The sequence below is a fragment of the Bos grunniens genome, chromosome 3, assembly GCF_055505025.1.
Source record: "Bos grunniens cultivar Pamir isolate PY7600 chromosome 3, Bosgru_T2T1.0, whole genome shotgun sequence".
Lineage (NCBI taxonomy): Eukaryota > Metazoa > Chordata > Mammalia > Artiodactyla > Bovidae > Bos > Bos grunniens.
In genome coordinates this window covers 100,976,801-101,004,143 of record NC_141167.1, presented here as the reverse complement: position 1 = coordinate 101,004,143, position 27,343 = coordinate 100,976,801, and the positions used below count along the sequence as shown (strand labels likewise).

The window sequence follows — 27,343 nt, the reverse complement described above, 5'->3', positions numbered from 1 at the left end:
GCTGTTTGTCTGTAAATTTGTATTCATCTGATCAAAATTCTTATTTTTTTGTAGAATATCAAAATTTGGCTAAAATTTTTTAGACACATTTAAAAACCAACATTCAAGAGAAAATATAGTTAATTATATTCACTTGGGCTTTTAACTTATTGGGACCACAGGTGGCAGAACTGCAGTATTTCTGAAGTATTTATACATGGTAGGCTAAGGCCTTTTGTATAATTGCATTATTTAAAAATAAAACATGAAATTTAGAAATAAAAAACAACTGATTTTCAAATGGTCAAAACATAATTCCAATTATGTAAGATCATAATGAAGGTTTTATCTGCTTTTGAAACTATAACATATGGCTAAATTTCAGTATAAAGTTGATCTCCAAACTATACATGATATAAAATATAATTTTTGAATGTTAAAAAACCATACATCTCCTTACAGAATGAAAAGTAATGTAAGCAATACATATTGCTTGTTAAATGGAAAAAAGACCTTAAAAATTGTCATTTAAATTTTAAACTATATTAAAAATTAACTTTAAATGTAATCTTAAGGAAAAATTGTTTCTAAGAACACATTTTGAGCTTGAGAGAACATATACATAAGGCTGTGAAAGAGCTTCTCTAATAAAAAAAGTTCGGCAATGATGGACTAAATTATCTTTAAAACCCCTCTCAGAACCAAAATTTCATGACTAATAAGAAACAATTGGAAACTACTATAACAAAAGAATTACTTGATATATTAATTAATTCAGAACTACTTATTGAGTATCTGCTATGTGGTAGACACTGGGGACATAGTAGTGTGAAAATATGGACATCATCTCTGCTTTCCTGGAATTTACTGCTGGTACATGAGACATATTAATTAATCATACAAACCATATGAGACTTCAACCATGACAAGTAGTAGGCTGGAGAAGATGGTGCTATAAGTACTTATAAGAGGGGGATTTGACCTGGTCAGCAAGGCCAGGAAAGATTTGCTTGATGGAGTGAAGATGGTCCAGGTAAACAGAGAAACCTGTGCAAAGGTCCTGCAGCATGATGGAAAAGTGGACTGAAAGAATAGTGTGGCTAAGACCAAACGGGGAATGGTTTGAAATGAGGCTACAGAAATAGTAGGAACTAGACCATACAGGGCCTTGCAGGCCACACTTAAGAAGGAGTTGTGTGTTTATCATAAAAGCAATGAGAAATCATTCAAGGATTTCAAGCGTGGTGACATGGTCAGATTTGCATCTTGGAAAGTACACAATATACAAGCACTGGAGTTAAGAACATAAATATAAAACAAGAGAATATACAAAATAAGACAGAAATAGTAAAGGATTTTTAAAGGAGGATTCAAGTTAGATTTAGAAGATAATGGACGAAAAATGACTGAAGGCTGCTGCTGCTGCTAAGTTGCTTCAGTCGTGTCTGACTCTGTGCAACCCCATAGACGGCAGCCCACCAGGCTCCCCCGTCCCTGGGATTCTCCAGGCAAGAACACTGGAGTGGGTTGCCATTTCCTTCTCCAATGCATGAAAGTGAAAAGTGAAAGTGAAGCCGCTCAGTCATGTCCGACTCTTAGCGACCCCATGGTCTGCAGCCTACCAGGCTCCTCGGTCCATGGGATTTTCCAGGCAAGAGTGCTGGAGTGGGGTGCCATTGCCTTCTCCAACAGAAAGCTAAAGAACCTTTAATTAGGAGAAAAGAACAAACAGAGGGCAGGAGTGAGCATGTAGAAGGATCATACAAAGGCCTATTTGGCTGCAGTGGAGGAGAGAGACAGGACGTACAAGACTGAATACCTAAGGGCAGACCAGGCCAGCTAGAGGGCCCTGAGGGCTACTAAATATGTCAGGGAAGTAAAATTGAGCCATTAAAGATTCCTGAACATAGATATGAATAAAATGATAAAGACTCAAAACACTGACATAAGTATGTAAGATTAAATGGTAATGGTGTTCAGTGTGATAGGTGTGGAGTTTCATTCAGAATAAAGAGATGTGGGTCTCAGGGCAGTTAGCGGCGTTGCAAGTAGCTAAGAACCTACAAAACATCTTGAAGGAAATCTAGCTGTGAGGAGTGACTGAGATATGGAAAGGAGGAAAGTCATGGTTATAACTGATAAGCCAGTATAATTATGATGCCACAAACGATGATAATAGAAATTTATTTTGTCTTCATAATGCTTTAGATCACAGTGTGCTGTATTTGCCTAAGCAGATGCAGCTGTTTATGTAGTACCTTGGTAGGTCGAAGAAAACAAATTGCTTTCAGGTGTTTCATGATCTCTCGATTTTGAGAATCAATGCGTTCAAAAAGGTACACTTCCTTCTGGAGAATTTCTGATTGTGTGTATACCATACTCACTATGCCAGTCTGTAAAGAAAAAAATTAACTAATATTATGCTAGTCCAGAATAATAAAAATAAGCAGCAATACCTAAGACTTAAAAAATTTTTTTTTCATTAATACTACTTACTGGGATAACTTAAATACTAACATATGTAATAACATTTACTGAGCATCTAAAATAATAAGTAATGTACCAAAATGAAATGCTCTCTCTGAACACGGACAACCCATAAATTGACAAAAAATTTCCCACCACCTTAAGAGTTTTTTTTTTTTAATTTTGTGACCGATAAATAATAACCTGTCATCTCAGTTTGAGCTCTAATAGCTTTACTTTAAAAACACAACGCTGAGTGGAAACAACAGGGCAATCCCAAAGTCTTACCAGTGGTCTGTCTTATGTATCATTTCTTGGCAGAGGCATTTAGAAAAAGATTTCTGATTTCAATCCATTGTTTTGGGTACAAGAAGACTCTCTGGCAGTGGTTAGAATCATTCAGAGTGAAAACCATCTAGGCAAGCTTTATAAAGCCTTTCAGTTCCATGCTAAACTTACAAATCTTTAATTAAATGCTAAACCCTACACTGGAATGGGACCAGCTATTGCAAGGGAGGAGGGTTCCCCCCCCAAACACTGAGCAAAAGCAAACTCACCGTCTCTTTATCCATGAGAAGTACTTTCATGCCAGGTCCGCTGTCCTCTATCATTTTGGAAATGTATTGCTTTACAGCAAAAACCACGTTCATGGTGGCGAACTGACAGGTTAGCCCTATAGCTCTTCCCACCCCCCGTTTTTCTTTCTAAATTAACCCCCGTTCTTTTGGCCGGGTCTCAGCAACTTCCTCCCCGGCCAGCTCGGGCTTCCGGAAGTCCGGGCAGCAGTGGTTTCGGGAGTTGTAGTTCCGCTACGCGGTCCGGGGAACCCAGCCTCCCGACTGAATGGACGAATTCAGCAGAGATACCCCGCCAATCCCGCACGTAATTCTCGATCCACCTCCAGCCCGGAGGTTTTTGAGGCCTCTATGCTCAGACCCCTCCCCTCCCTTAGCCTCGAGGCCTGGCCGCGGCTTGCCAACCCTTCTGCTGGCTTGGGGAGAAGGTGGCGCCTCGCGGTGCGGAGGAACTTGGCATAAGGCTGGCTCGGATGCACTCACGGCAGAGCTTCGCCGTGGTCGCTCTTTGCCATTAACGCTTTCTTGGGTGGTAGTGAAGGATGAAGGGAAGGGTGGAGGCCTTATGTTCCCCGCAGATTCACGGCACTTGGAGGGGCAGCGTTTGGTAGTATCTGCTAAATAGTGCCTGAGATTCGTCTTCCGCGGCTTCTTTGGATTATTAACAAGGCGAGGACACTGCCCTGCAAAGTGAGGCCCGAAATGATTTTCCGAAGACTGAGGGGCATCGGGAGTTGAACACGTTTGTTGAACAAACGAACAAAAGGAACAGGATATTCTGGGAGAGGTCTCACATCCCCTAGGAGAGCCTGGAGCTGTGGTCTGCCGCTGGAACTCTCAGGCTGTGTGTCCAACAGAGCCAGGAACCTCCCAGTTTTGGGGGCCCTGGGTTTTTAGACTCCGTGGGCTTCAACTCGCCCAGGATACCGGGGACCTGTGATGCTGAAACTGCGGGCAGGAGCAGTGAACAGGGTCAAAAATGGGTAGGAATCATGTACTTGGTTGGGCTAACACAAAGAAGCGCTGGGATTTTAAGGAAAAACTCAAAAATTTTATTTAAGAAATGACAAAAACTTAACAACAAAATGAATCTTAAAGCCATCAACTTCCAAATGTCTGCCTTTGTGTTTATACCCTGCGAGTCTTCTCTCCATCATGCCATTTTTCATAAAGGAAGGTAAATATTAGTTTTCTGCACCTTTGCGTTGGGGAATTGTAAAATCAGGAACATATCAAGAAACAACTGCAAGAAATCAGTGACTGTAATTGCTTGTAAATATTTCTACCAAAAAAGTAACCAGTGTTTATTGGGCTCACAGTTTAATCAATACATTCAACGTCACCAAATCATTATTCTTTCATTCTATTGGGGGAACTGTACAGTTAAAACTACACCCGGAGCACGCTAACATGAATCTGGCTGTTAAGTTTATTTTATTAAGCTTTGTATACAATTTTCAAATCCTTTACAGGAGATCAGAAACCCATTGAAATATCATAGGTTTTTGTCACCTCTAAAGTTTCTTTCCTTTTCAGTTTTTCTACCGCATAATAAAACTTCCCTTTTGGCATTCTTTTCTATTTTTGATGTACATTTTGCAAGAAAAGTTATATTAAAGTGAAAATACGAATCTTTAAATGGATACAAATGAGAAAAATCTTAATATCTAAAAATTGTTATTTAAAATGTTATTTGAATTTTTAAATATAATAAATATTTTACTTAAAGTATAATACAATTTAAAATATAGAAAACAGCAAACAATTGTTAATGAAAAAAGTGACTGCAGATCTTGTAAGTTACCACTAGTTGAAAATTCTCTCATGTCATTGGTTTTTGTTTTTTCTTATCTATAATTTGGACTTCCTTGGTGGCTTATTGGTAAAGAATCCGCATGCCCGTGCAGGAGCTGCAGGTTCAATCCTTGGTCCAGGAAGATCCCCTGGAGGAGGAAATGGCCACCCATGCCAGTACTTTTGCCTGGAAAATCCCACGGACAGAGGAGCCTAGCAGACCACAGTCCACCAGGTCACAAAGAGTCGGACATGACTTAGCAATTGAACAATAGCAACCTATAATTTGAATTTCAATGTGGTATAAGATTTTTTTCCATTTTATTCATTTTTCAGAAGAAACAAGGAGAGAAAGGCTTGTCTATGAACTTTGTGCTTTTTTTAGACAATTGTCAACCTGTAAGTAATACATGGACACTGCATCCGTTTAAGTATTTATATTTAGACAATTATAACGTTTTAGAGGGGGAGGAATATGCCTATTTTGACAAGACTTACTGACTCATTCCATTGTCCATGAAATTCCCCTGATGTCAGTGGCAGTGTTATTTTATATGTGGCTAAGATACAGTATTTAATAGAATGTAAACATTTTATACAAGATATATATTTAAAGGATGTTGTGATGATCCTGAAGTTTGGCAGCCTGTTTCCTTTTTGAAGAAAACTAAAGGAGCCATTTTAAGTGTCTCCAGATTAAGAACTTCTTTTGTATTCCTGTCCCTCTAAAAATAGGACTGAAACGAATGATCGTCTCCAGCATAAACCCAGTGACTTGTTTTGTTGTAGGCAAGACATGGCAAATCCAGAAGCTAATATGAAGTACCTCGTGTGTGTGTTAACTCGCTTCAGTCCTCTCTGATTCTTTGCAACCCTAAGGAATGTAGCCCACCAGACTCTCATGTCCATGGGATTTCCCAGGCAAGAATACTGGAGTGGGTTGCCATGTCCTTCTCCAGGGGATCTTCCCCACCCAGGGATCGAACCCCTGTCTCTTGTATCTCATGCATTGGCAGGCGGGTTCTTTACCACTAGCACCACCTGGGAAGCCCATGAAGTACCTTACTTCTATTTTAAACAATTGAGGGTGTAACTAAACCATAATAAGACAAATATTTAATGATAAAAACTTCAAATTTGAAAAAAAATAACAATATTCAAATATAAATGATATTAATTATAAACTTTTATTTGAAAATTTTTTTTACTAGATTCAAGGAATCAGTGCTTTAACGATGGAAAACAGAACATTAAAAAATATGGTGTTTATGGATATCAAGAACAGACTTTTGGACTCGGTGGAAGAAGGAGAAGGTGGGATGATTTGAGAGAATGGCATTGAAACATACATATTACTATATGTAAAATAGCCAGTGGGAGTTTGATGTATGACACAGGGCACCCAAAGCCAGTGCTCTGTGACACCTGGAGGGGTAGGGTGGGGAGGAGAGTGGGAGGGGGCTTCAGGATGGAGGGGACACATATACCTGTGGTCGATTCATATTGATGTATGGCAAAAACCATCACAATACTGTAAAGTAATTATTCTCCAATTAAATAAATTTTTAGAAACTTAAATATGGTGTTTATATCTGTACATTTTGTTTAGACTTGTAAATATGTGTGTGAATGAAATAATCAAGAATGATTACCTGAGTAATAACATTTGCTTCAGCTTCTTACAAAGTGTGTACTATTTGAAGTTTAACTGCCTATTTTATATTTAATCAAAATCATGATTTTCCTCCAGAAGAGCTCAAAGTTTGATATAAAACAAAGGATATGTAAATAAGTTCAGTATAATTATAATAACAATATGGCCAACCCTTAGTTATCTTAGATTAGTAATTATTTACCGTTCTTGTTGCTGTGTGTTAACATACATCTGCATAGGAGGAAAGTAAAGATAAAAGTCAATGAAACTCAAATTAATTCGATTTTCTTCTTGTTAGCAATTGAAAAAAAAATGTAGAAAAAGAATGACAGTATTGCTTGTGTCAGACAACCCATCCTTATATAATATTTTTAACCTTTGTAACCATTTACATATCTGATAAGTGGTGGTAATATAATCAACCTTAGGAAATTGTGAGAATTAAATAATGTGCAGGAAAAAAGCTGTGCGTGGTACATAGTAAAGACTCAATAAATATCAGCTTTAATTATTTGAAATCAAAAGATACACATACCTTTTATTTTTTGCATATGGCATATTTCAGTTTCCTTTGTTAATACTATTTAAAAGTAGAATGGATTTCAGAAGTTGTAAACTATAGCTTCCAAATATAATTTCCATAATAACTACAATCTATAATAATAGAAATATTAATGGGAATATTTGGGAATATTCACAAATATTTTGTACCAAAGGGTACAAAATTGTACCCTTTATTTCTTTAAAGGGTACAGTTTTCATGAAGACAGAACAGTAAAAATGCTTCAAGTGATTTTAGAGACTTAGTGCCTACCTAGTCTCAAATCAAGCAGAATTTGTTAAGTTTTTGTCACACTTGGTAGTTTAGTACCAAACTTTATGGGAGCAAAAGTATTGAAGAGCTTTAAATCATTAAGTAAACATTTTTTTCGTGGAAGATTCTCTCTGCACATTCAGTAATGACAGTGATTCTGCCCTTCTGGCAGTGATGTTAACTTTCATCACTTTGCTTAGGTGGTGTCTGCTGGGTTTCCCCTCTGTAAATTTACTATTTTTCTCCTTATTTTTAATAAATACCATATGGAGAGATGCCTCGATTAGTTGCAAATATCCTATTCTCCTCATTTACCTGTTAATTTGAACTGGAATCTGTTGATGGTTCTTGCTTGCAAAAGTTGGTGTTTACCTAATGGTAATTATTTTCCTCATTCCTTCTACAGTTATTATTTGGAATTCTTCTGTGAAAAAGCCATCCTTTTCCCTCATTTATTTATACAATCATTTATTTATGTCAGACTCATGGATATTTAGAGAATTGTCACTTTTCAGTAATAGATAAATACAGAAGTTGAGAGCACTGGCTCTGAAATCAGACAGCCTGGATTTGAGTCTGCTGTTGAGTAGTTGCAGGACAGTGGTAAGTTACATAAGTGATTAGTGACTCAGTTTCCGCATTTGTTAAATGGAGAAAATAACACCTGTTTCAGGTTATTTGAGAATTAAGTGAGGTGATACATGTAGTCTTTAGCTTAGCTTTAAGTACTTTTTCTTAGTGAATGTTTTATATTGTGCTTAGTTTTTTTAAAAAAACATTCATTTATTTATGGTTGCAAGCAGCTTTCTCTAGTTGCAGTGAGTGGGGTCAACTCTTCTTTGCCATGCATGGGCTTCGCGTTGTGGTGGCTTCTCTGTGGAGCACAGGCTCAAGGCACAGGGGCTTCAGTAGTGGCAGCTCCAGGCTCTAGAGTGCTGACTCAGTAGTTGGCTTAGTTGCCCTGATATGTGGGATTTTCCCAGACCAAGGATCAAACCTGTGCCCCTTCCATTGGCAGGCAGAGTCTTAACCACCAGGGAAATCCTATACTGTGCTTAGTTTTACTGTTTGTTTCCTCACATACAAACTGAATTTAAAAAAAAATTGTTACATGCTTGACCTCCCTGAGAAATTATTAAAATTCACAAAATAAATTTTAAGTGTTTTGTAATGTTAAGGAGAGTGAAAAAGTTGGCTTAAAGCTCAACATTCAGAAAATAAAGATGATGGCATCTGGTCCCATCACTTCATGGGAAATAGATGGGGAAACAGTGGAAACAGTGTCAGACTTTATTTTTTGGGCTCCAAAATCACTGCAGATGGTGACTGCAGCCATGAAATTAAAAGACGCTTACTCCTTGGAAGAAAAGTTATGACCAACCTAGATAGCATATTGAAAAGCAGAGACATTACTTTGCCAACAAAGGTCTGTCTAGTCAAGGCTATGGTTTTTCCAGTGGTCCTGCATGGATGTGAGAGTTAGACTGTGAGGAAAGCTGAGCGCCGAAGAATTGATGCCTTTGAACTGTGGTGTTGGAGAAGACTCTTGTGAGTCCCTTGGACTGCAAGGAGATCCAACCAGTCCATTCTAAAGGAGATCAGCCCTGGATGTTCTTTGGAAGGAATGATGCTAAAGCTGAAACGCCAGTACTTTGGCCACCTCATGCGACGAGTTGACTCATTGGAAAAGACTCTGATGCTGGGAGGGATTGGGGGCAGGAGGAGAAGGGGACAACAGAGGATGAGATGGCTGGATGGCATCACTGACTCAATGGACGTGAGTTTGGGTGAACTCCGGGAGTTGGTGATGGACAGGGAGGCCTGGTGTGCTGCGATTCATGGGGTCGCAAAGAGTCGGACCTGACTGAGCAACTGAACTGAACTGAACTGAATGTTAAGGAGATGCTTTCTAAGTTCTTATTTCTAAAAAGAAAAAGATTACACTAGAAATTGCTAAGATTCTTTTTGATGACCATGATTCTGTTCGTGGGCTGCTTTTGTTAGAAATGTTCAGTTCAGTTCAGTTCAGTCACTCAGTCGTGTCCGACTCTTTGCAACCCATGAACTGCAGCACACCAGGCCTCCCTGTCCATAACCAACTCCTGGAGTTTACCCAAACTCATGTCCGTTGAATCAGTGATGCCATCCAACCACCTCATCCTCTGTTGTCCCCTTCTCCTCCTGCCTTCAATCTTTCCCAGCATCAGGGTCTTTTCCAATGAGTCAGCTCTTCACATCAGGTGGCCTAAGTATTGGAGTATCAGCTTCAACATCAGTCCTTCCAGTGAACACCCAGGACTGATATCCTTTAGGATGGACTGGTTTGATCTCCTTGTAGTCCAAGGGACTGTCAAGAGTCTTCTCCAACACCACAGTTCAAAAGCATCAATTCTTCAGCACTCAGGTTTCTGTAGATGACCATAAAATGCAATGAAGTTATTTTAAAATTTTAAATATTTCAAGAGAATAGGCAAGCATATGAAGTAAGTACCAGAAAATGCGTGTTCTTATGAATCCTAAATTTCGTAAGTGGTAAAGGAGTCTTAATTACATTTTTATACTGAATTAATTCCTTTAGAAATGGCTAATTACTGATTTAATAAGCAACTCATCAGAATCACTTTTCTTTACTAGAGAGAATAATGTTGAAAAAAATAAAATAGAAAATATTTCGTTTACATATCTTACCATTTGAAGCAAGTGAAATTTAATGTAGAATGCTATTATGTAAGATTTCTCTTAATACTAATAAAAACAACCACCTTTAACAGAGCATTTACTATATGCTGAGTCCTTTGCACATATTTCAGTTAACTTGTGCAACTTTCCTTTGGGGTGACTTTTATGTCCATATTACAGATAAACTGAAGTTCACAGAAGTTGAATAACTTTCCCAAGGTAACACAGAAAGCAAATTGAGAGAAGCTTATCTTTTTCAATGCACATCTTACCCTGTATTTCTTTTTTCACATCCTTTTTAAAAAAGTAGATTGCTGTTTCTTTGAGGGTAGAGGACTGTTTTCCCCATCCTTTTCACCTAGTGCGGTGTCCTGTACACAGAGATACCCAATAAATATTTAATGTTGGGGATACACATTACTGGGCAAACTGCTACAGTGGCATGTTAAATAAAGTATAGACTTTTATGCAGACAGAACAAACAAAGAGATCAATATACTTATCTAGGCAATCCATGCCAACAATTTCATTGAACTATGTAAAGTAAATTCTGGGGAAAGGGGCCTGGATTTTCTTTCCAATTCCCAGTAAATTAGAGAAATGTAAGACCTGAACATTCTGGTGGCCTTGTAAAGCGACATTTGTCTTTTCTGACAATATGCTAGCAGTTATTAAAGAGGAGATTAATTTCATAAATTGTTAAGAATTTACTTGAAAAGCCCCAGCTTTAAAAAAAAGTATTTCATTTAGTGTAGAGTTGAATTTTTTCAGCTCCCTGCCAGAGGGCGCCCTTGGACCACTAAGAAGGTATGGATAACGCTGCTGCTGCTGCTGCTAAGTCACTTCAGTAGTGTCTGACTCCGTGCGACCCCATAGATGGCAGCCCACCAGGCTCCCCCGTCCCTGGGATTCTCCAGGCAAGAACACTGGAGTGGGTTGCCATTTCCTTCTCCAATGCAAGAAAGTGCAAAGTGAAAAGTGAAAGTGAAGTCGCTCAGTCGTGTCAGACTCTGAGCAACCCCATGGACTGCAGCCCACCAGGCTCCTCCGTCCATGGGATTTTCCAGGCAAGAGTACTGGAGTGGGGTGCCATTGCCTAGGATAACACTAGGATCTTTGTAACTTTGGGTGCTGGTTCTCTGAGTAATGGTTACACCAATGAAGGAAAACGCATCATTTTGGCCGGAATAGATCATGAAATGCTTTAACATTGAGTTTAATCTGTTTTGGCTTTAAATCATACTGAATTGTTGCATGAATCTACTGCTTTATAATTTTTTTCATTTGGGGGAGAACTAGACAAAACTAATAGCTATGAAGTTTAAATAAACAGGCATTCAATTTGGAAGGTTATTTTAGTATAAAGTCTAAAATTTGAAGGGTGAGAATCCGATTATAATTTCTACTCATATCTGATTGCAATTGACAGTGTGTGCGTGCATGCTAAGTCGCTTGGTCGTGTCCCACTGTGCGACCCCATGGACTGTGGCCAGCAGGCTACACTGTCCATGGGATTCTCCAGGTAAGAATACTGGAGTGGGTTGCCATTTCCTCCTCCAGGGCAATTGACAGTAGATGTGTCAATATACACATGTGTGTTTTAGGCTGTGTGCTGAATACTTTCCTTGCAATTGAATACAGCATATTTTTTGTTGGGCCACAGAGCTTACAGGATCTTAATTCCTCAATGGGGGATTGAACCCATACCCTTGGCAGTGAAAGCCCAGAGTCCTAGCTACTAGATCACCAGGGTATTTTGTTGCCCTCTTTTGGAAAATGAGAAAATTGAAGCTTAGAGAGATTAAGAAGATTTCTGCTAGAAAGTGACAAAACTGGGATTTGAACCTGGAGATATGAACACCAGAATCTAAGTTTATACCAGAACACTGTACTGCAAATGACAGTTCCTTCCATTCATGACAGGAAATATGCAAATAACAGTGAAATTGCTTTTTTCCTTTAATTTTCCAGTTATTATTGAAATATCCAGACTCACCACAACTTAATTTAGGCATAATGTTGAGAAATAAGACTTTTATTTCCCGGTGATGTAGTAATTTAAATTCAGGTACTATAGAATTCCTGGTTAGAGGAACTCTCAAGTTTAGAGAATACCATGATAGAATGAAAAGAATAATGAATTGGGAGCCAAGTAATCTGATTTATAGCATGCTTCATTACTAACGTTTAAATGTGTTTCAGAGATGATTTCGGAGAAGGCAATGGCACCCCACTTCAGTACTCTTGCCTGGAAAATCCCATGGACAGAGGAGCCTGGTGGGCTGCCATCTCTGGGGTCACACAGAGTGGGACACGACTGAAGCAACGTAGTAGTAGCAGCAGCAGCAGCAGCAGAGATGATTTAAGGTCACTGCTGCTGCTGTTACGTCGCTTCAGTTGTGTCCGACTCTGTGCGACCCCATAGATGGCAGCCCACCAGGCTCCCCCGTCCCTGGGATTCTCCAGGCAAGAACACTGGAGTGGGCTGCCATTTCCTTCTCCAATGCATGAAAGTGAAAACTGAAAGTGAAGTCGCTCAGTTGTTTCCGACTCCTAGCGACCCCATGGACTGCAGCCTACAAGGCTCCTCCATCCATGGGATTTTCCAGGCAAGAGTACTGGAGTAGGGTGCCATTGCCTTCTCCCTATAGCATGCAGAAAGTAGTATTAGAAAAGAAAACATATAGTTTTAGAAATGCACTTGGAAAACATGAAAGGTTGAAAATCAATGAACCAAATGTTAAACTCAATAAGCTAGACAAAGAACATCAACACCCCCCCCCTCAAAAAAGCAGAAGGATGGAATTAAGAGATAATGGAGTTGTAAAGAAACAATAAAAAATTATGCTTAAAAAAAATTACACTTGACTAATATACCTAAAAACGATTCTTTGAACAAAAGACTGATAAAATGGACAATCCTTGATAAGTCTGATAAAAAGAAAGATGGAGGAAATACAAAAAAAACAACAACCAACAGTGGGAATGAACAGGGGACATAATCACAGAAAAAGTGAGTATCTAAAAAGCATAAGAATGTATTGTGTACTACATTATAGCAGTAAATTTAAAATCTAAGGGAAACAAAAGAATTTCTAGGGAAATACAAACCAAAATGACTTGATAAGAGACAGAGAACTTAATAGCCCAATAACCATAGAAGCAACTGAAAAGGTAGTAAATATATTTAAAAAGGAAAAGAGCACAATAATGGGAATATACTTACTGCTATTGAAGTGTACACTTAAAGATGGTTAAGACAGTAAATTTCATATTTTTCATCACAATAAGAATAAATTTTTAAGAGGAAGACCTCAGGTCTAGATGATTGTATGGTTATAGAAAACCTTTAAGGAAGAGATAAATTCATTTGTTAGGTATGCAATTCTGTGGCATGGCAAATAGTGAAATACTTGCAATATATTTCTATAATCTAACTTTGACAAGGAAAGCAAAAAGTATAGCACAGAAAAGAAAAATTAACATCAACCTCACTTATAAATATTAAATGCTTAGTCAAATATTAACGATTTAAATTCAGCAATAGATCATAGACATCTAGGTCATAGACATCTTAGTTTCCTGAGGAATCATTGTCAGTTCTCTAATACATGCCAAGTGCCCCGAAAAGTGCTTGATATATATTAGATACATAAATTTTTGTTGCAATAAATGAATTGAGTTAGCCAATAAGGTTAATTCCAGTAACGCAAGTGTGGTTGATATTAGGGAATATGTTCCTATACTGAAAAACTAAATAATATTAATAAAAAGGTAATCTTGTAAGATGCTGAAACACTTTTATTAAACCAACTCTCATTTCTGATAAAAGTTATTGTAAGCTAAGAAAAGGAAATTGCATTAATTTTATGAAGACCATCTATTAAAAAACTTAATTGAACATCACACCTTATGAAACATTAGAAAGTTTTTAGTGAATAAAACAATAATACTATCTGTTATAACTGCTGCTATTCAACAGTGTTCTAAATGTCTTAGCCAACGTATCAATAGAAGAAGAGAGCTAAGTACTGGAAAGGAGGAGACAAGAATCACATGCAGGCAAAATGGTTGCCTATTTAGATAATCTTGAGACAACCAATGAAACATTAACTAGAATTAATAAGAGAGTGCAATAAAATGGCTGAATAAAAGATAAACAAAATCAACATCTACCTGTATGCCAATAATAACTAATGAAAAATTATAATGGAAGAAAATCTCATTTCTAAAAATAACAAGAATATAAACCCAATATGAATATGAATATGAAATATGAATGAAATATGAAATACATAGCTTATATGGAAAAAATTATAAATATTTCTGGAGAGATAACTCAAAACATTTTGAATAAGTAAAGAATAAAATCTTGGGTGGGGAAGTAAATATTATAATGATGTCAATCAGTTTCAGTTCAGTCCCTCAGTCGTGTCCGACTTTTTGCGACCCTGTGGACTGCAGCACGCCAGTCCCCCTGTCCATCACCAACTCCCAGAGTTTACTCAAACTCATGTCCATTGAGTCAGTGATGACATTCAACCATCTCATCCTCTGCCGTCCCCTTCTCTGGCATTCAATCTTTCCCAGCATCAGGGTCTTTTCAAATGAGTCAGTTCTTCGAATCAGATGGCCAAAGTATAGGAGTTTTAGCTTCAGCATCAGTCCTTCCAATGAATATTCAGGGTTGATTTCCTTTAGGATGGACTGGTTGGCTCTCCTTGCAGTCCAAGAGACTGTCAAGAGTCTTCTCCAACACCACAGTTCAAAAGCATCAATTCTTCGGCGCTCAGCTTTCTTTATAGTCCAACTCTCACATCCATACATGACTACTGGAAAAACCATGGATTTGACTAGATGAAACTTTGTTGGCAAAGTAATGTTTCTGCTTTTTAATATGCTGTCTAGGTTGGTCATAGCTGTTCTTCCAAAGAGCAAGCATCTTTTAATTTCATGGCTGCAGTCACCATCTGCAGTGATTTTGGAGCCCAAAAAAGTAAAGTCTGTCACTGTATATCTCCTATTAATCTCTCAATTCAGCATAACCTCAATCAAAACCCCAATGGGAATTTTTCAGACAGTAAGGACTTGACACATGAGGAGAGAATATGGAGAAGAATAGACAATTGAGAAATTTATTTTTTTTTCCTTTTACAGAGTCATGGGTAGTAGAAGGATTTGCCCTATTAAATATTAGACCATTAAGAGTAGTTAAGATAGTTTGATAATATACCTTGAGAGATAAGTATATTGGAATAGAGTAAAACTCACAGAAATAGACCCACATTTAAATGGAAATATACTTTGTGATAAAGATCATATTTTAAGTTAATACGGAAAAGATGAACAATGTAAAAAGGGTTGAGACTATTAGCTATCCATTTGGAAAACAAATAAAGGTAGATTCCCTCCCTGAAGCTCCACACAGAAAGAACTGTAGATGAATTAACAATCAGAATATATAAATAAAAATTATAAAATTACTACAAGAAATAAAGAACATTTTTATTCTTTAATAATAGGCTTTCTAAGCAAAATGTAAAATTAAAAAACCATAAAGCACCATAATGTTAACTTTGTAAATTAAGTATGCATAATAAATGCATACTAAAAAATAATCTTCCCAATTTATGCATAATAATATAATAAGAATAACAGTTTAAAGAAATGGAAAATGAATGTATAACTTAGAAACTAAAAACCAGGAGGAAGAAGGAAAAAAAAAAAGCCCAGCCAATTCCAATAGAGAGCAGGAAGTGAGGAAGAAAAGACATGGAAAAGAAGTCTAAAGAGCCAAAAAATAAGGTGGCAGAAAATAACCTAAATATAGCAGAGGAACCTGGAATGTCAGGTCCATGAATCAAGGCAAATTGGAAGTGGTCAAACAAGAGATGGCAAGAGTGAATGTTGACATTCTAGGAATCAGCGAACTGAAATGGACTGGAATGGGTGAATTTAACTCAGATGACCATTATATTTACTACTGCGGGCAGGAATCCCTCAGAAGAAATGGAGTAGCCATCATGGTCAACCAAAGAGTCCGAAATGCAGTACTTGGATGCAATCTCAAAAAACGACAGAATGATCTCTGTTCGTTTCCAAGGCAAACCATTCAATATCACAGTAATCCAAGTCTATGCCCCAACCAGTAACGCTGAAGAAGCTGAAGTTGAACGGTTCTATGAAGACCTACAAGACCTTTTAGAACTAACACCCAAAAAAGATGTCCTTTTCATTATAGGGGACTGGAATGCAAAAGTAGGAAGTCAAGAAACACCTGGAGTAACAGGCAAATTTGGCCTTGGAATACAGAATGAAGCAGGGCAAAGACTAATAGAGTTTTGCCAAGAAAATGCACTGGTCATAACAAACACCCTCTTCCAACAACACAAGAGAAGACTCTATACATGGACATCACCAGATGGTCAACACCAAAATCAGATTGATTATATTCTTTGCAGCCAAAGATGGAGAAGCCCTATACAGTCAACAAAAACAAGACCGGGAACTGACTGTGGCTCAGACCATGGACTCCTTATTGCCAAATTCAGACTTAAATTGAAGAAAGTAGGGAAAACCACATACATTCAGGTATGACCTAAATCAAATCCCTTATGATTATACAGTGGAAGTGAGAAATAGATTTAAGGGCCTAGATCTGATACATAGACTGCCTGATGAACTATGGAATGAGGTTCATGACATTGTACAGGAGACAGGGATCAAGACCATCCCCATGGAAAAGAAATGCAAAAAAGCAAAATGGCTGTCTGAGGAGGCCTTACAAATAGCTGTGAAAAGAAGAGAAGTGAAAAGCAAAGGAGAAAAAGAAAGATATAAACATCTGAATGCAGAGTTCCAAAGAATAGCAAGAAGAGATAAGAAAGCCTTCTTCAGCGATCAATGCAAAGAAATAGAGGAAAACAACAGAATGGGAAAGACTAGAGATCTCTTAAAGAAAATTAGAGATACCAAAGGAACATTTCATGCAAAGATGGGCTCGATAAAGGACAGAAATGGTATGGACCTAACAGAAGCAGAAGATATTAAGAAGAGATGGCAAGAATACACAGAAGAACTATACAAAAAAGATCTTCACGACCCAGATAATCACGATGGTGTGATCACTGACCTAGAGCCAGACATCCTGGAATGTGAAGTCAAGTGGGCCTTAGAAGGCATCACTATGAACAAAGCTAGTGGAGGTGATGGAATTCCAGTTGAGCTGTTTCAAATCCTGAAAGATGATGCTGTGAAAGTGCTGCACTCAATATGCCTGCAAATTTGGAAAACTCAGCAGTGGCCACAGGACTGGAAAAAGTCAGTTTTCATTCCAATCCCAAAGAAAGGCAATGCCAAAGAATGCTCAAACTACCGCACAATTGCACTCATCTCACACGCCAGTAAAGTAATGCTCAAAATTCTCCAAGCCAGGCTTCAGTAATATGTGAACCATGAACTTCCTGATGTTCAAGCTGATTTTAGAAAAGGAAGAGGAACCAGAGATCAAATTGCCAATATCCGCTGGATCATGGAAAAAGCAAGAGAGTTCCAGAAAAACATCTATTTCTGTTTTATTGACTATGCCAAAGCCTTTGACTGTGTGGAACACAATAAACTGTGGAAAATTCTTCAAGAGATGGGAATACCAGACCACCTGATCTGCTTCTTGAGAAATTTGTATGCAGGTCAGGAAGCAACAGTTAGAACTGGACATGGAACAACAGACTGGTTCCAAGTAGGAAAAGGAGTATGTCAAGGCTGTATATTGTCACCCTGTTTATTTAACTTCTATGCAGAGTACATCATGAGAAACACTGGACTGGAAGAAACACAAGCTGGAATCAAGATTGCAGGGAGAAATATTAATAACCTCAGATACGCAGATGACACCACCCTTATGGCAGAAAGTGAAGAGGAATTAAAAAGCCTCTTGATGAAAGTGAAAGTGGAGAGTGAAAAAGTTGGCTTAAAGCTCAACATTCAGAAAACGAAGATCATGGCATCTGGTCCCATCACTTCATGGGAAATAGATGGGGAAACAGTGGAAACAGTGTCAGACTTTATTTTTCTGGACTCCAAAATCACTGCAGATGGTGATTGCAGCCATGAAATTAAAAGACACTTACTCCTTGAAAGGAAAGTTATGACCAACCTAGATAGCATATTCAAGAGCAGAGACATTACTTTGTCAACAAAGATTCATCTAGTCAAGGCTATGGTTTTTCCTGTGGTCATGTATGGATGTGAGAGTTGGACTGTGAAGAAGGCTGAGCGCCGAAGAATTGATGCTTTTGAACTGTGGTGTTGGAGAAGACTCTTGAGAGTCCCTTGGACTGCAAGGAGATCCAACCAGTCCATTCTGAAGGAGATCAGCCCTGGGATTTCTTTGGAAGGAATGATGCTAAAGCTGAAACTCCAGTACTTTGGCCACCTCATGCGAAGAGTTGACTCATTGGAAAAGACTCTGATGCTGGGAGGGATTGGGGGCAAGAGGAGAAGGGGACGCCAGAGGATGAGATGGCTGGATGGCATCACTGACTCGATGGACGTGAGTCTGAGTGAACTCCGGGAGTTGGTGGTGGACAGGGAGGCCTGGCGTGCTGCGATTCATGGGGTCGCAAAGAGTCAGACACGATGGAGCGACTGATCTGATCTGATCTGATCTGATAGCAGTATTCATGATAATCAGCATAAGTGCATTAAATGCACAAGTTTTAAACCATATTGTTTTACGAGATTAGAAGAGGAGCTACATGCTGTTTGAGTTTCCCTGGTGGCTCAGTGATAAAGAATCTGCTTGTGAAGGCAGGAGACATAGGTTCTATCCCTGATCTGGGAAGATTCCATGTGCTGGGGAGCAACTAAGCCCCTGTGCCACACCACTGAGCCGGTGCACTAGAACTCCCGAGCTGCAACTCTGGAGGCTGGCGTTCCCTAGAATTCATGCTCAACAAGAAGGGAAGCGATGACAAGGCAACTGGAGAGTAGACCCCATTCATCTCAGCTAGAGAAAAGCCCGAACAGCAACGAAGACCCAGCACAGTCAAAATGGATAAATTTAGAAAATTATATTAAAAAAACCTCTCTATACCATCCAGATTATACCCAGAGTACTGAGTTTTTATAATTAACAAATAGTCATGTAATTTTTTAACTAGAAAAAGGTCTGAAGTTTGTGAAATAAGATTAAGTCTGTTAAAATATATGCTTATCCAGCTTTCCAAGATTTTATTGCTGTTATCTTTGCCTTCATTCTATTTGTTCTGGAAGGCATATGTTTTTATTGCCATTTTAGTGGGGTTTACACAAGATAAATACTTGTTGAATCCACCATCTGTAAAAAATCTTTTTCTCTAGATTAAAAAATGAGCAATAAGATAAGAAGGCTTTATTTTAAAAGGGGAGTGGTAGTATTTTGTACTATTAATTGAAAATTTTGAGAGCTATTCTACCAAGACAGGCTTCCCTAGTAGCTCAGATGGTAAAGCTTCTGCCTGCAATGCAGGAAACACTGGTTCAGGAAAATCCCCTGCAGAAGGAAATGGCAACCCACTCCAGTATTCTTACCTGGAGAATTCCATGGATAGGGGAACCTGGCCAGCTACAGTCCATGGAGTCACAAAGAGTCAGACACAACTGAATGACTAACACACACACATTCTACCAAGACAACTAGCACATATTCTCAGGAATTGATCTTTTACTATCACTTTCATTAGATAAAATGTTGAGTTGATTGAACCATATTGCAATAGTCGTAGGTGCTTAATTAATGTTACCATTGTGTGCCAGTTGGCACTGTGTGCTGATCTAATTTTTGCTAGCTCTTATTTTCTCATATATGCTTGAAAATACCTGTAAATAAATAAAATACCTAATTTAAAAGTTAGCTATTGTATTTTGTGTCTTCAGGATGAATAAGAGCAGTAGAAGAGCAGTTTACCATTATTTTTTAAAAGTCTGAACATTAGAGCATTTTTGTTGCATTAGTATAAATCTACATGACGAATAATTCATTTTTAGGAGTGAATTTAAAGATACATCAGTTTAGTCGCTCAGTTGTGTCTGACTCTTTGCGACCCCATGAATCACAGCATGCCAGGCCTCCCTGTCCATCACCAACTCTTGGAGTTCACCCAAACTCATGTCCATCGAGTCCGTGATGCCATCCAGCCATCTCATCCTCTGGCGTCCCCTTCTCCTCCTGCCCTCAATCCCCCCCAGCATCGGGTCTTTTCCAATGAGTCAACTCTTCACATGAGGTGGCCAAAGTATTGGAGTTTCAGCTTTAGCATCAATCCTTCCAAAGAACACCCAGGACTGATCTCCTTTAGAATGGACTGGTGGGATCTCCTTGCAGTCCAAGGGACTCTCAAGAATCTTCTCCAACACCACAGTTCAAAAGCATCAATTCTTTGGCACTCAGCTTTCTTCACAGTCCAACTCTCTCATCCATACATGACCACTGGAAAAACCATAGCCTTGACTAGACAGACCTTTGTTGGCAAAGTAATGTCTCTGCTCTTGAATATGCTATCTAGGTTGGTCATAACTTTCCTTTCAAGGAGTAAGTGTCTTTTAATTTCATGGCTGCAGTCACCATCTGCAGTGATTTTGGAGCCCAGAAAAATAAAGTCTGACACTGTTTCCACTGTTTCCCCATCTATTTCCCATGAAGTGATGGGACCCGATGGTATGATCTTCATTTTCTGAATGTTAAGCTTTAAGCCAACTTTTTCACTCTCCTCTTTCACTTTCATCAAGAGGCTTTTTAGTTCATACATGAGCTCAAATAATTCAATTTTATGGCTCTTAATGTTACATTGTTTTTTTGTTAAATAAGATATGAGAACTATTTTAATCAATATGAAAATCACCTTAAAGTATATCTTAATTTCATAATATTTCTTTCTGGTATCATTCCCTTGTGGATCATTCCATTAAAACAATTTTTCTTAAATTCACCATAGCTTTATCTATGATCATAAAAATTTCAACAATGGAAAAATGATTGATTACATAATGATGACTGCCTTGGGATACTAAACAGTCATAAAAGTTATGATGAAGAACATAGTAACACAGTAAATTCTCACAAGAGAACAGTGTGTGAGCAAGTAGCAGGCAAAGATTGTTCATGGGAGAGGCAATGTGATGTCATGAAAAGACACTGACTTTGAACTCAAAGCAAACAGGTTCTCAGTTTCAGCTTAACCCCTCACCAGTTGTGTGGCTTGGCTCCCTGGATCTGTGTCTCCATTTATTCAATGGGATATAATTAGCTACTCTGCAAGTTTTTTATGAAGATGAGAATTAAACCCCTACTTAGCACTGTCCTTGGTACACGGTGATAACATTAATTGAGCACCTGCTACTACTGCAACCATAAAGAAGACTTAATCCTAAGGGAGATAGTAGAATCACACATGTATGGTAAGCCCAGTACTAGTGATATGGTTGACATGTTGCTTCCCTCTTTGCTAGAAACTGGAACCCAGACAGTTGATAGTTCATGTAAGAGGACATAGATTTCCTAAATGTCACTGTAAGTAAGGGCACTCATGCCGCATGCACCCTGTGTTCCTCTCTGAGGCTCTGGCCTCGGGGACTCAGGCTGCATTTACCTTTCCTGATACAACATCGCTGGGCTCAATCTCTTCCAAGCCTAGCTCTGGATTGGAAGACTGTTAACCCAATTTATCATTCCTTCCAGGTCTTTTTCATTAAAACATTTTTATTATGAACCTCTTTGGGGAGTCACAAAGAGCAAACAGTGGGGAATTACAAGATACATGAGTCTTTTAATAGTGATATTACGCTATGATATGCCTCTCTGTGAGGTGGTGACTCAAGCGTGAAGCTCACTATAGTAAGCTGAATGATGCCGCCTCCAAAAGACATCCTCATTAGGATTAGGATCCTTGGAACCTGTGAATAGGCCATGTTAGATGGCAAAGGGACATTAATGTTGCAGAAAGAATTAAGGTTGCTAATCAGCAGAACTTAAGTTAGCAAGAGCATTGCTAACAATTATAGTTGGTGACTCTGGAGGAGGGCATGGCAACCCACTCCAGTATCCTTGCCTGGAGAATTCCATGGACAGAGGAGCCTGGCGGGCTACAGTCCATAGGATCACTAAGAGTCAGACATGACTGAAGCGACTTAGCACACACACATACTTGGTGACTACTGTAGTAAGTGTAGTGAGCTTCCCTCGTAGCTCAGCTGGTAAAGAATCCACCTGCTATGTAGGAGAGCCTGGTTCAATTCCTGGGTCAGGAAGATCACCTGGAGAAGGGGTAGGCTACCCACTTCAGTATTCTTGGGCTTCCCTGATGGTTCAGATGGTAACAAATCCTCCTGCAATACATAAGACCTGGGTTTGATCCCTCTCCAGTATTCTTGCCTGGAGAATCCCTGTGGACAGAGGAGCCTGGTGGGCTCCAGTCCATGGAGTTGCAGAGTTGAACACTACTGAGTGACTAAGCACAGCACAGCATAGTAGTGTAGTATATTGGTACCTATAGGAGTTGCAAGGTTAAACTATTTTCAAAAAAGTTTTAGACATGATTTAACTTTCCCCCTTCTGTTAATGTTATACTGATAGTGCAAAAGCAATTGTGAATAAAATGCTAGTCCCTTAGCACAAATTAAGCAGTGACACCAAACTATTAATATACTATTGGTAGTGACTGTATTTTTCACTGCCAGGGAATTACAGAAATAAGGAGGGGAAAGGGGAGGAGAGGAGAGGAAGAGCAAGGAAGGGAGGGTGAGAAAGAAGAAAAAGGAAAGACAAAGAAGGAAAGGTGGGAGAGAGAGAGGAAGGAGGAAAGAAGGGAGAGAGAAAGAAAGAAAGGGAAAGAAGGAAATGCTAGTTTCACTGAAGACTATTGATGAAGCAGGAAAATTAATTTTATTAAATGTTGACTCCTGAGTACATTTGTTTTTGATATGCTGGGTGATGAAGTTGGTGCACATAAACATTCCTGCTGTATTCCAAGGTATGAAGGTTGTTTTGTGGAAAAGCATTTGTGGAATTGTTTGAATTGTGAGTTGAACTAGCCATTTTTTTGGTCATGGAACACCATTTTACTTGAAAGAGTGACAATCTGTGGATATTGAGACATAGGTAAATGGCAGGGGTTTTCTCAAAAATTAGCAAAGTGAGTCTAACACTTCAAGGAAAACAATTGACCAAGTTTGTTGCCATTGACCAAATCTGGGCTTTCAAACAAATATAGGAATTCTGGGAGAATTATATCTGCCTTTGTGAACCTGACAACTTCCCACACTTAAAGATATTCTAATGAGGTTGTATTCGTAAACGTAATATATTGATATTAAAAAATGAAGTGCGTTAACATTCAGAAAGCCTGCATAATACAGTGGCTCAGTATTTTTCAAATGACCAGTACAAAATAAGTTCAAGATAAAGTAATGGATTTTAATGTAACAGAGTATGAAAAATTCATTGATATGCTCTCAGATTCCATATTTTGCAACTAACTTTTTAGAAACTGCTACTTGGTGAGTTTGGGTATAGTATCAAAGAAAAATATCCACAGTTATTTGAAGAAGGCTTTGAAATATTCCTCTTTTTTATAATTATGCATCTGTGTGAAGCTGGATTTTCTTCAACTATTTCAATCTTTTAAAATAACATATCCCAATAAATTGAATGGAGAAGCAGATATGAGAAAGAATCCAGTTGTCTTCTACTAAGCCATATATTAAAGAGATTTGCAAAAATGTTAAGCAATGCCTTAGCAAATAAACAACAATAAAACAATGCCATCTTCTTACTAATTTCTTATTTTGAAAAATACGGTTATTTTTCTTACAACTTGTTGTATATTTAGCATATAATGGGTTTATTTTTAAATGAATTAATAAACAGTTTGAAAATATCTCAGTTTGGGGACTTCCCTGGTGGTGCAGTTGCTAAGACTCCATGTTCCCGATGCAAGGGCCTGGGTCTCAACTAAGAGTTCATATGCTGCAACTAAGACATTGTACAGCCAAAAAAAAAAGAAACTCAGATTTAATTTTTAATATGGTAAGTATCAATAGCTATAACTCACATAACAAAAAAAAAAGCTCTTTGAAGTCCTTAATAATTTTTTAGCGTGAAGGGTTCCTGGGACCAAAAAGATTGAGAACACTGAAACAGAGGCTTACTATAACCATTTTATTGTGTGTTGATCTTATGAAGAAAATTGCTAAAATTAAGAATGCAGTGAGCCTTGTTAGTATTTTAGATCATATTGACATTTTTTAAAGGCCCCCTAAGTCATATAAAGTAATAGAACTGTGGTATTCAAAATATGCTATTTTGGACAAGTCAAAGCCTGCATTTATGTTTATATTTTTGGCCTAATCTAATGCCATAACAACCCCAAAATTTATAGTAAAAAAACTCAGGAACTTTTATACAAGCACTGGAAAATAGATTTCCAGATTGTTCTGACAGAGCCTTATTATGCTGAACGCCAGAGGGCTGAGCTGCTTCAAATGTTTACAGAAATGATTTCTTTTTTAAAAGTAGCTCTGTCAGCTGGAGAACAGAAAAAGAACAAACTTGCTGAATGAGGATGGTTTGAAACTCCTGTCATAATTCTGTAATTGGCATTCCTGCTGCAGCTAGGAGAAGCCTAATTGTGTGTGAGATCTATAGGGCTGTCATCTACATGTAACTGAAAGTGCTGATGTGAGTCATTTTAAAGTTCCAGTGCAAGTATGAGGCTGGTTATGACCTTGTGTGTGTGCTAAGTCACTTCTGCTGCTGCTGCTGCTGCTAAGTAGCTTCAGTAGTGTCCGACTCTGTGCGACCCCACAGATGGCAGCCCACCAGGCTCCTCTGTCCATGGGATTCTTCAGGCAAGAATACTGGAGTAGGTTGCCATGCCCTCCTCCAGGGGATCTTCTGACCCAGGGATTTAACCCGTGTCTCTTATGTCTCCGGCATTGGCAGGCTGATTCTTTACCACTAGCGCCACCTGGGAAGCCCTGATTATGACCTTATTGGAGAGCAACGCCCATGTAAGAAGTTGTGTTTCTTGTTTCCTGCAACAGACAGCCTCAGTTGCCTAATCTGTGAACTGATCACAAGGCCTCTTCATTATGTTCCACAAACTTATTATCATCAGCACCAGACTATATGTATGAAATTCTTTTGAGAAATTAAAAGTATTTAATTAGATTTATTTTTGATAACAATATTCTTAGAGACATTTTAGTATAGTGGTTTTGGAGTTAGACTAGTCCAGGCTTCGATTCTGGCTTTGCTGCTGATGTTCATGTAACTTGAAATGTGTTTCTTTAACCTGCGTGACCCTCAGTTTTATGTGTGTTAATACTTAAAATAATGCTTATCTCTTGGGCTACCATGAGGATTACTGAAAGTAAAGAGCTTATTACAGCACTTAACATAATAAAGTATTCAGTAGATGATAGCTGCTTTTATTAACAATTACATATATAATATACAAATATAATAATAATTACACTGATGGTAATTTCATACCTTAATGATAGAAGTTAGAGAGACTGAAGATATCCTATATCAGTCCCATTTACTAGCAAGTTCTTTGAGGCATAGAGACAGTTGGGTAATGTTGGTATCATTTAAGGACATAGATAAGATTCTTGTCTTCTCTTGACCATTTCAGTTAGTTGTCTGAATATCAAGGAAAAGAATGAGATTGGACAGCTGGAGAGAAAAATACTGTGTCCTCAAAAGGCCATAGTTAAAAGACGCTTATTTTTGTTTAGTAGACCTTTTCTGGGCAGTGTCAACAGCTGTTCAAGGAAATGAGCCAGTGGAAATGTAAACTGGTACAATTTTTTTGTCAGGCAATTCAGCAATATATATTAAAGATCTTGAAAATATTCAATCTTTAACCCCGCATTTCTATTTTTTAGGAAATTTTTCTAAGGAAAAGATATAGGGATATATAAAAAGATTTGTGTTTATGGATGTTTGTCACAGCATTATTTTTTAATACAATAGTGAGTTAGAAACAAATTAAAAGCTTAACAATAGAAACTGCTTAAGTACAGTATGGCCTAGTTATAGAATGCAAGAATATTCAACTACTAAAAATCATGTTGGGTACAAAAAGCTTAACCAGTAAACTAAATGTGTGAAGCTTCTGAGTAGAATACTAGCAAGTGGTGAGGACTGTGATAAACTGGAGATTTTGTATACTATGCTATGGCATTAAAATTCAAATAATAAAACAACACTATTTGGTAAAAAAAAAAAAAAATGAAGTCTGAATTCTGCCCATACATTTACCAGCTTGAGACACCTATAATTGAAGAATATTAAAATGTGGGAAAATATTCATGATATAGTTTAAAAAACCTTTTGTTATATTCAAGTATCATTGATTTACAATGCTGTGTTAACATCTGCTATACAGCAGAGTGATTCAGTTATACATGTGTGTATATGTGTGTGTGTATATATATATATATATATACTTTTTCATATTCTTTACCATTACAGTTTATCACAGGATATTGAATATAGCTCCCTGTGTTGTACAGTAGGGCCTTGTTAATCCCATCTTGATGTAATAGTTTGCATCTGCTAGTCTCAAACTCTCAATCCCATCTACACCCTGCCTCCCCTTTGGCAACCACAAGTCTCTTTATGTCTGTGAGTGTGTTTCTGTTTCCTAGATAAGTTCATTTGTGTCACATTTTCGGTTCCACGTAGAGTGGTATCATACGGTATTTGTCTTTTTCTGACTTACTTCATTTAGTATGATCATCTCTAGGTCCATCCATGTTGCTGCATTATTTCAATGCATGGTATAATTTCAGGTGTCAAAAGCAAATAAGAAAAGTAGTGTAGATACGGATGATTCCAATTTCTTTTAAAAGCATGTGTTTTTATAGACATATCGCTTTCCTGTCTGGTGGTTGGGCTCATCTATCTGGAAGAATATTTGCCAGAAAAACAATAGCCAACAGTTACACAGAACTTAACAATGTGCCAGTGATTGTTTTGAGTACCTTGTGCGTGTTTAACTCATTTAATCTTCAGAGCAAAAATAGGTCCTATCACTACTCCTGTTTTACAGATGATAACGCTGAGGCACAGAGAGATTAAGCTCAAGATCACACAGTTAGAAAGTAGTAGAGGTGGGATTCAAGCTGAAGCAATAGAATTTGGGCTCTTAACTGCTATGCTGTATTAACACAAAAAAAGTTATCACTTCTCTGAGATTTTTTGTGTGGTTTTTATTTTTTGGTAGTTAAAATTTCTTTCATAATAAATATGTATTTTATAATCAGGAAAAGCACAATATTTTATTGAAAGTATACCTTTACTGCCTATGCGTGTGCTCCTTCTGGCTTCTCCAATTA

The 27,343-nt window shown here is 38.0% G+C and overlaps 1 protein-coding gene and 1 long non-coding RNA gene across 7 annotated transcripts in view; one reads left to right on the top strand and one right to left on the bottom strand.

Annotated features, from left to right (window-relative positions):
• Positions 1-3,171, bottom strand: part of VPS45 (vacuolar protein sorting 45 homolog) — a 67,445-nt gene extending 64,274 nt beyond the window's left edge. For 4 of the 6 annotated variants that reach the window (XM_086392375.1, XM_086392374.1, XM_086392378.1 and 1 more), the window contains exons 1-2: positions 3,003-3,171; positions 2,238-2,372 (exon numbers count right to left, since the gene is read on the bottom strand). In XM_086392375.1, coding sequence (XP_086248501.1) covers positions 2,238-2,372; positions 3,003-3,095 — 228 coding nt within the window. In that variant the 5' untranslated portion in view covers positions 3,096-3,171. The other 2 variants (XM_086392377.1, XM_086392376.1) reach the window with 2 other exon arrangements.
• A 41-nt stretch (positions 3,172-3,212) lies between these two features.
• Positions 3,213-6,392, top strand: LOC147376390 (uncharacterized). The gene is made up of 2 exons (XR_015160950.1): positions 3,213-4,197; positions 6,026-6,392. It is a non-coding gene; the product is annotated as an uncharacterized LOC147376390 (long non-coding RNA).
• The last annotated feature ends 20,951 nt before the right edge of the window (positions 6,393-27,343 follow it).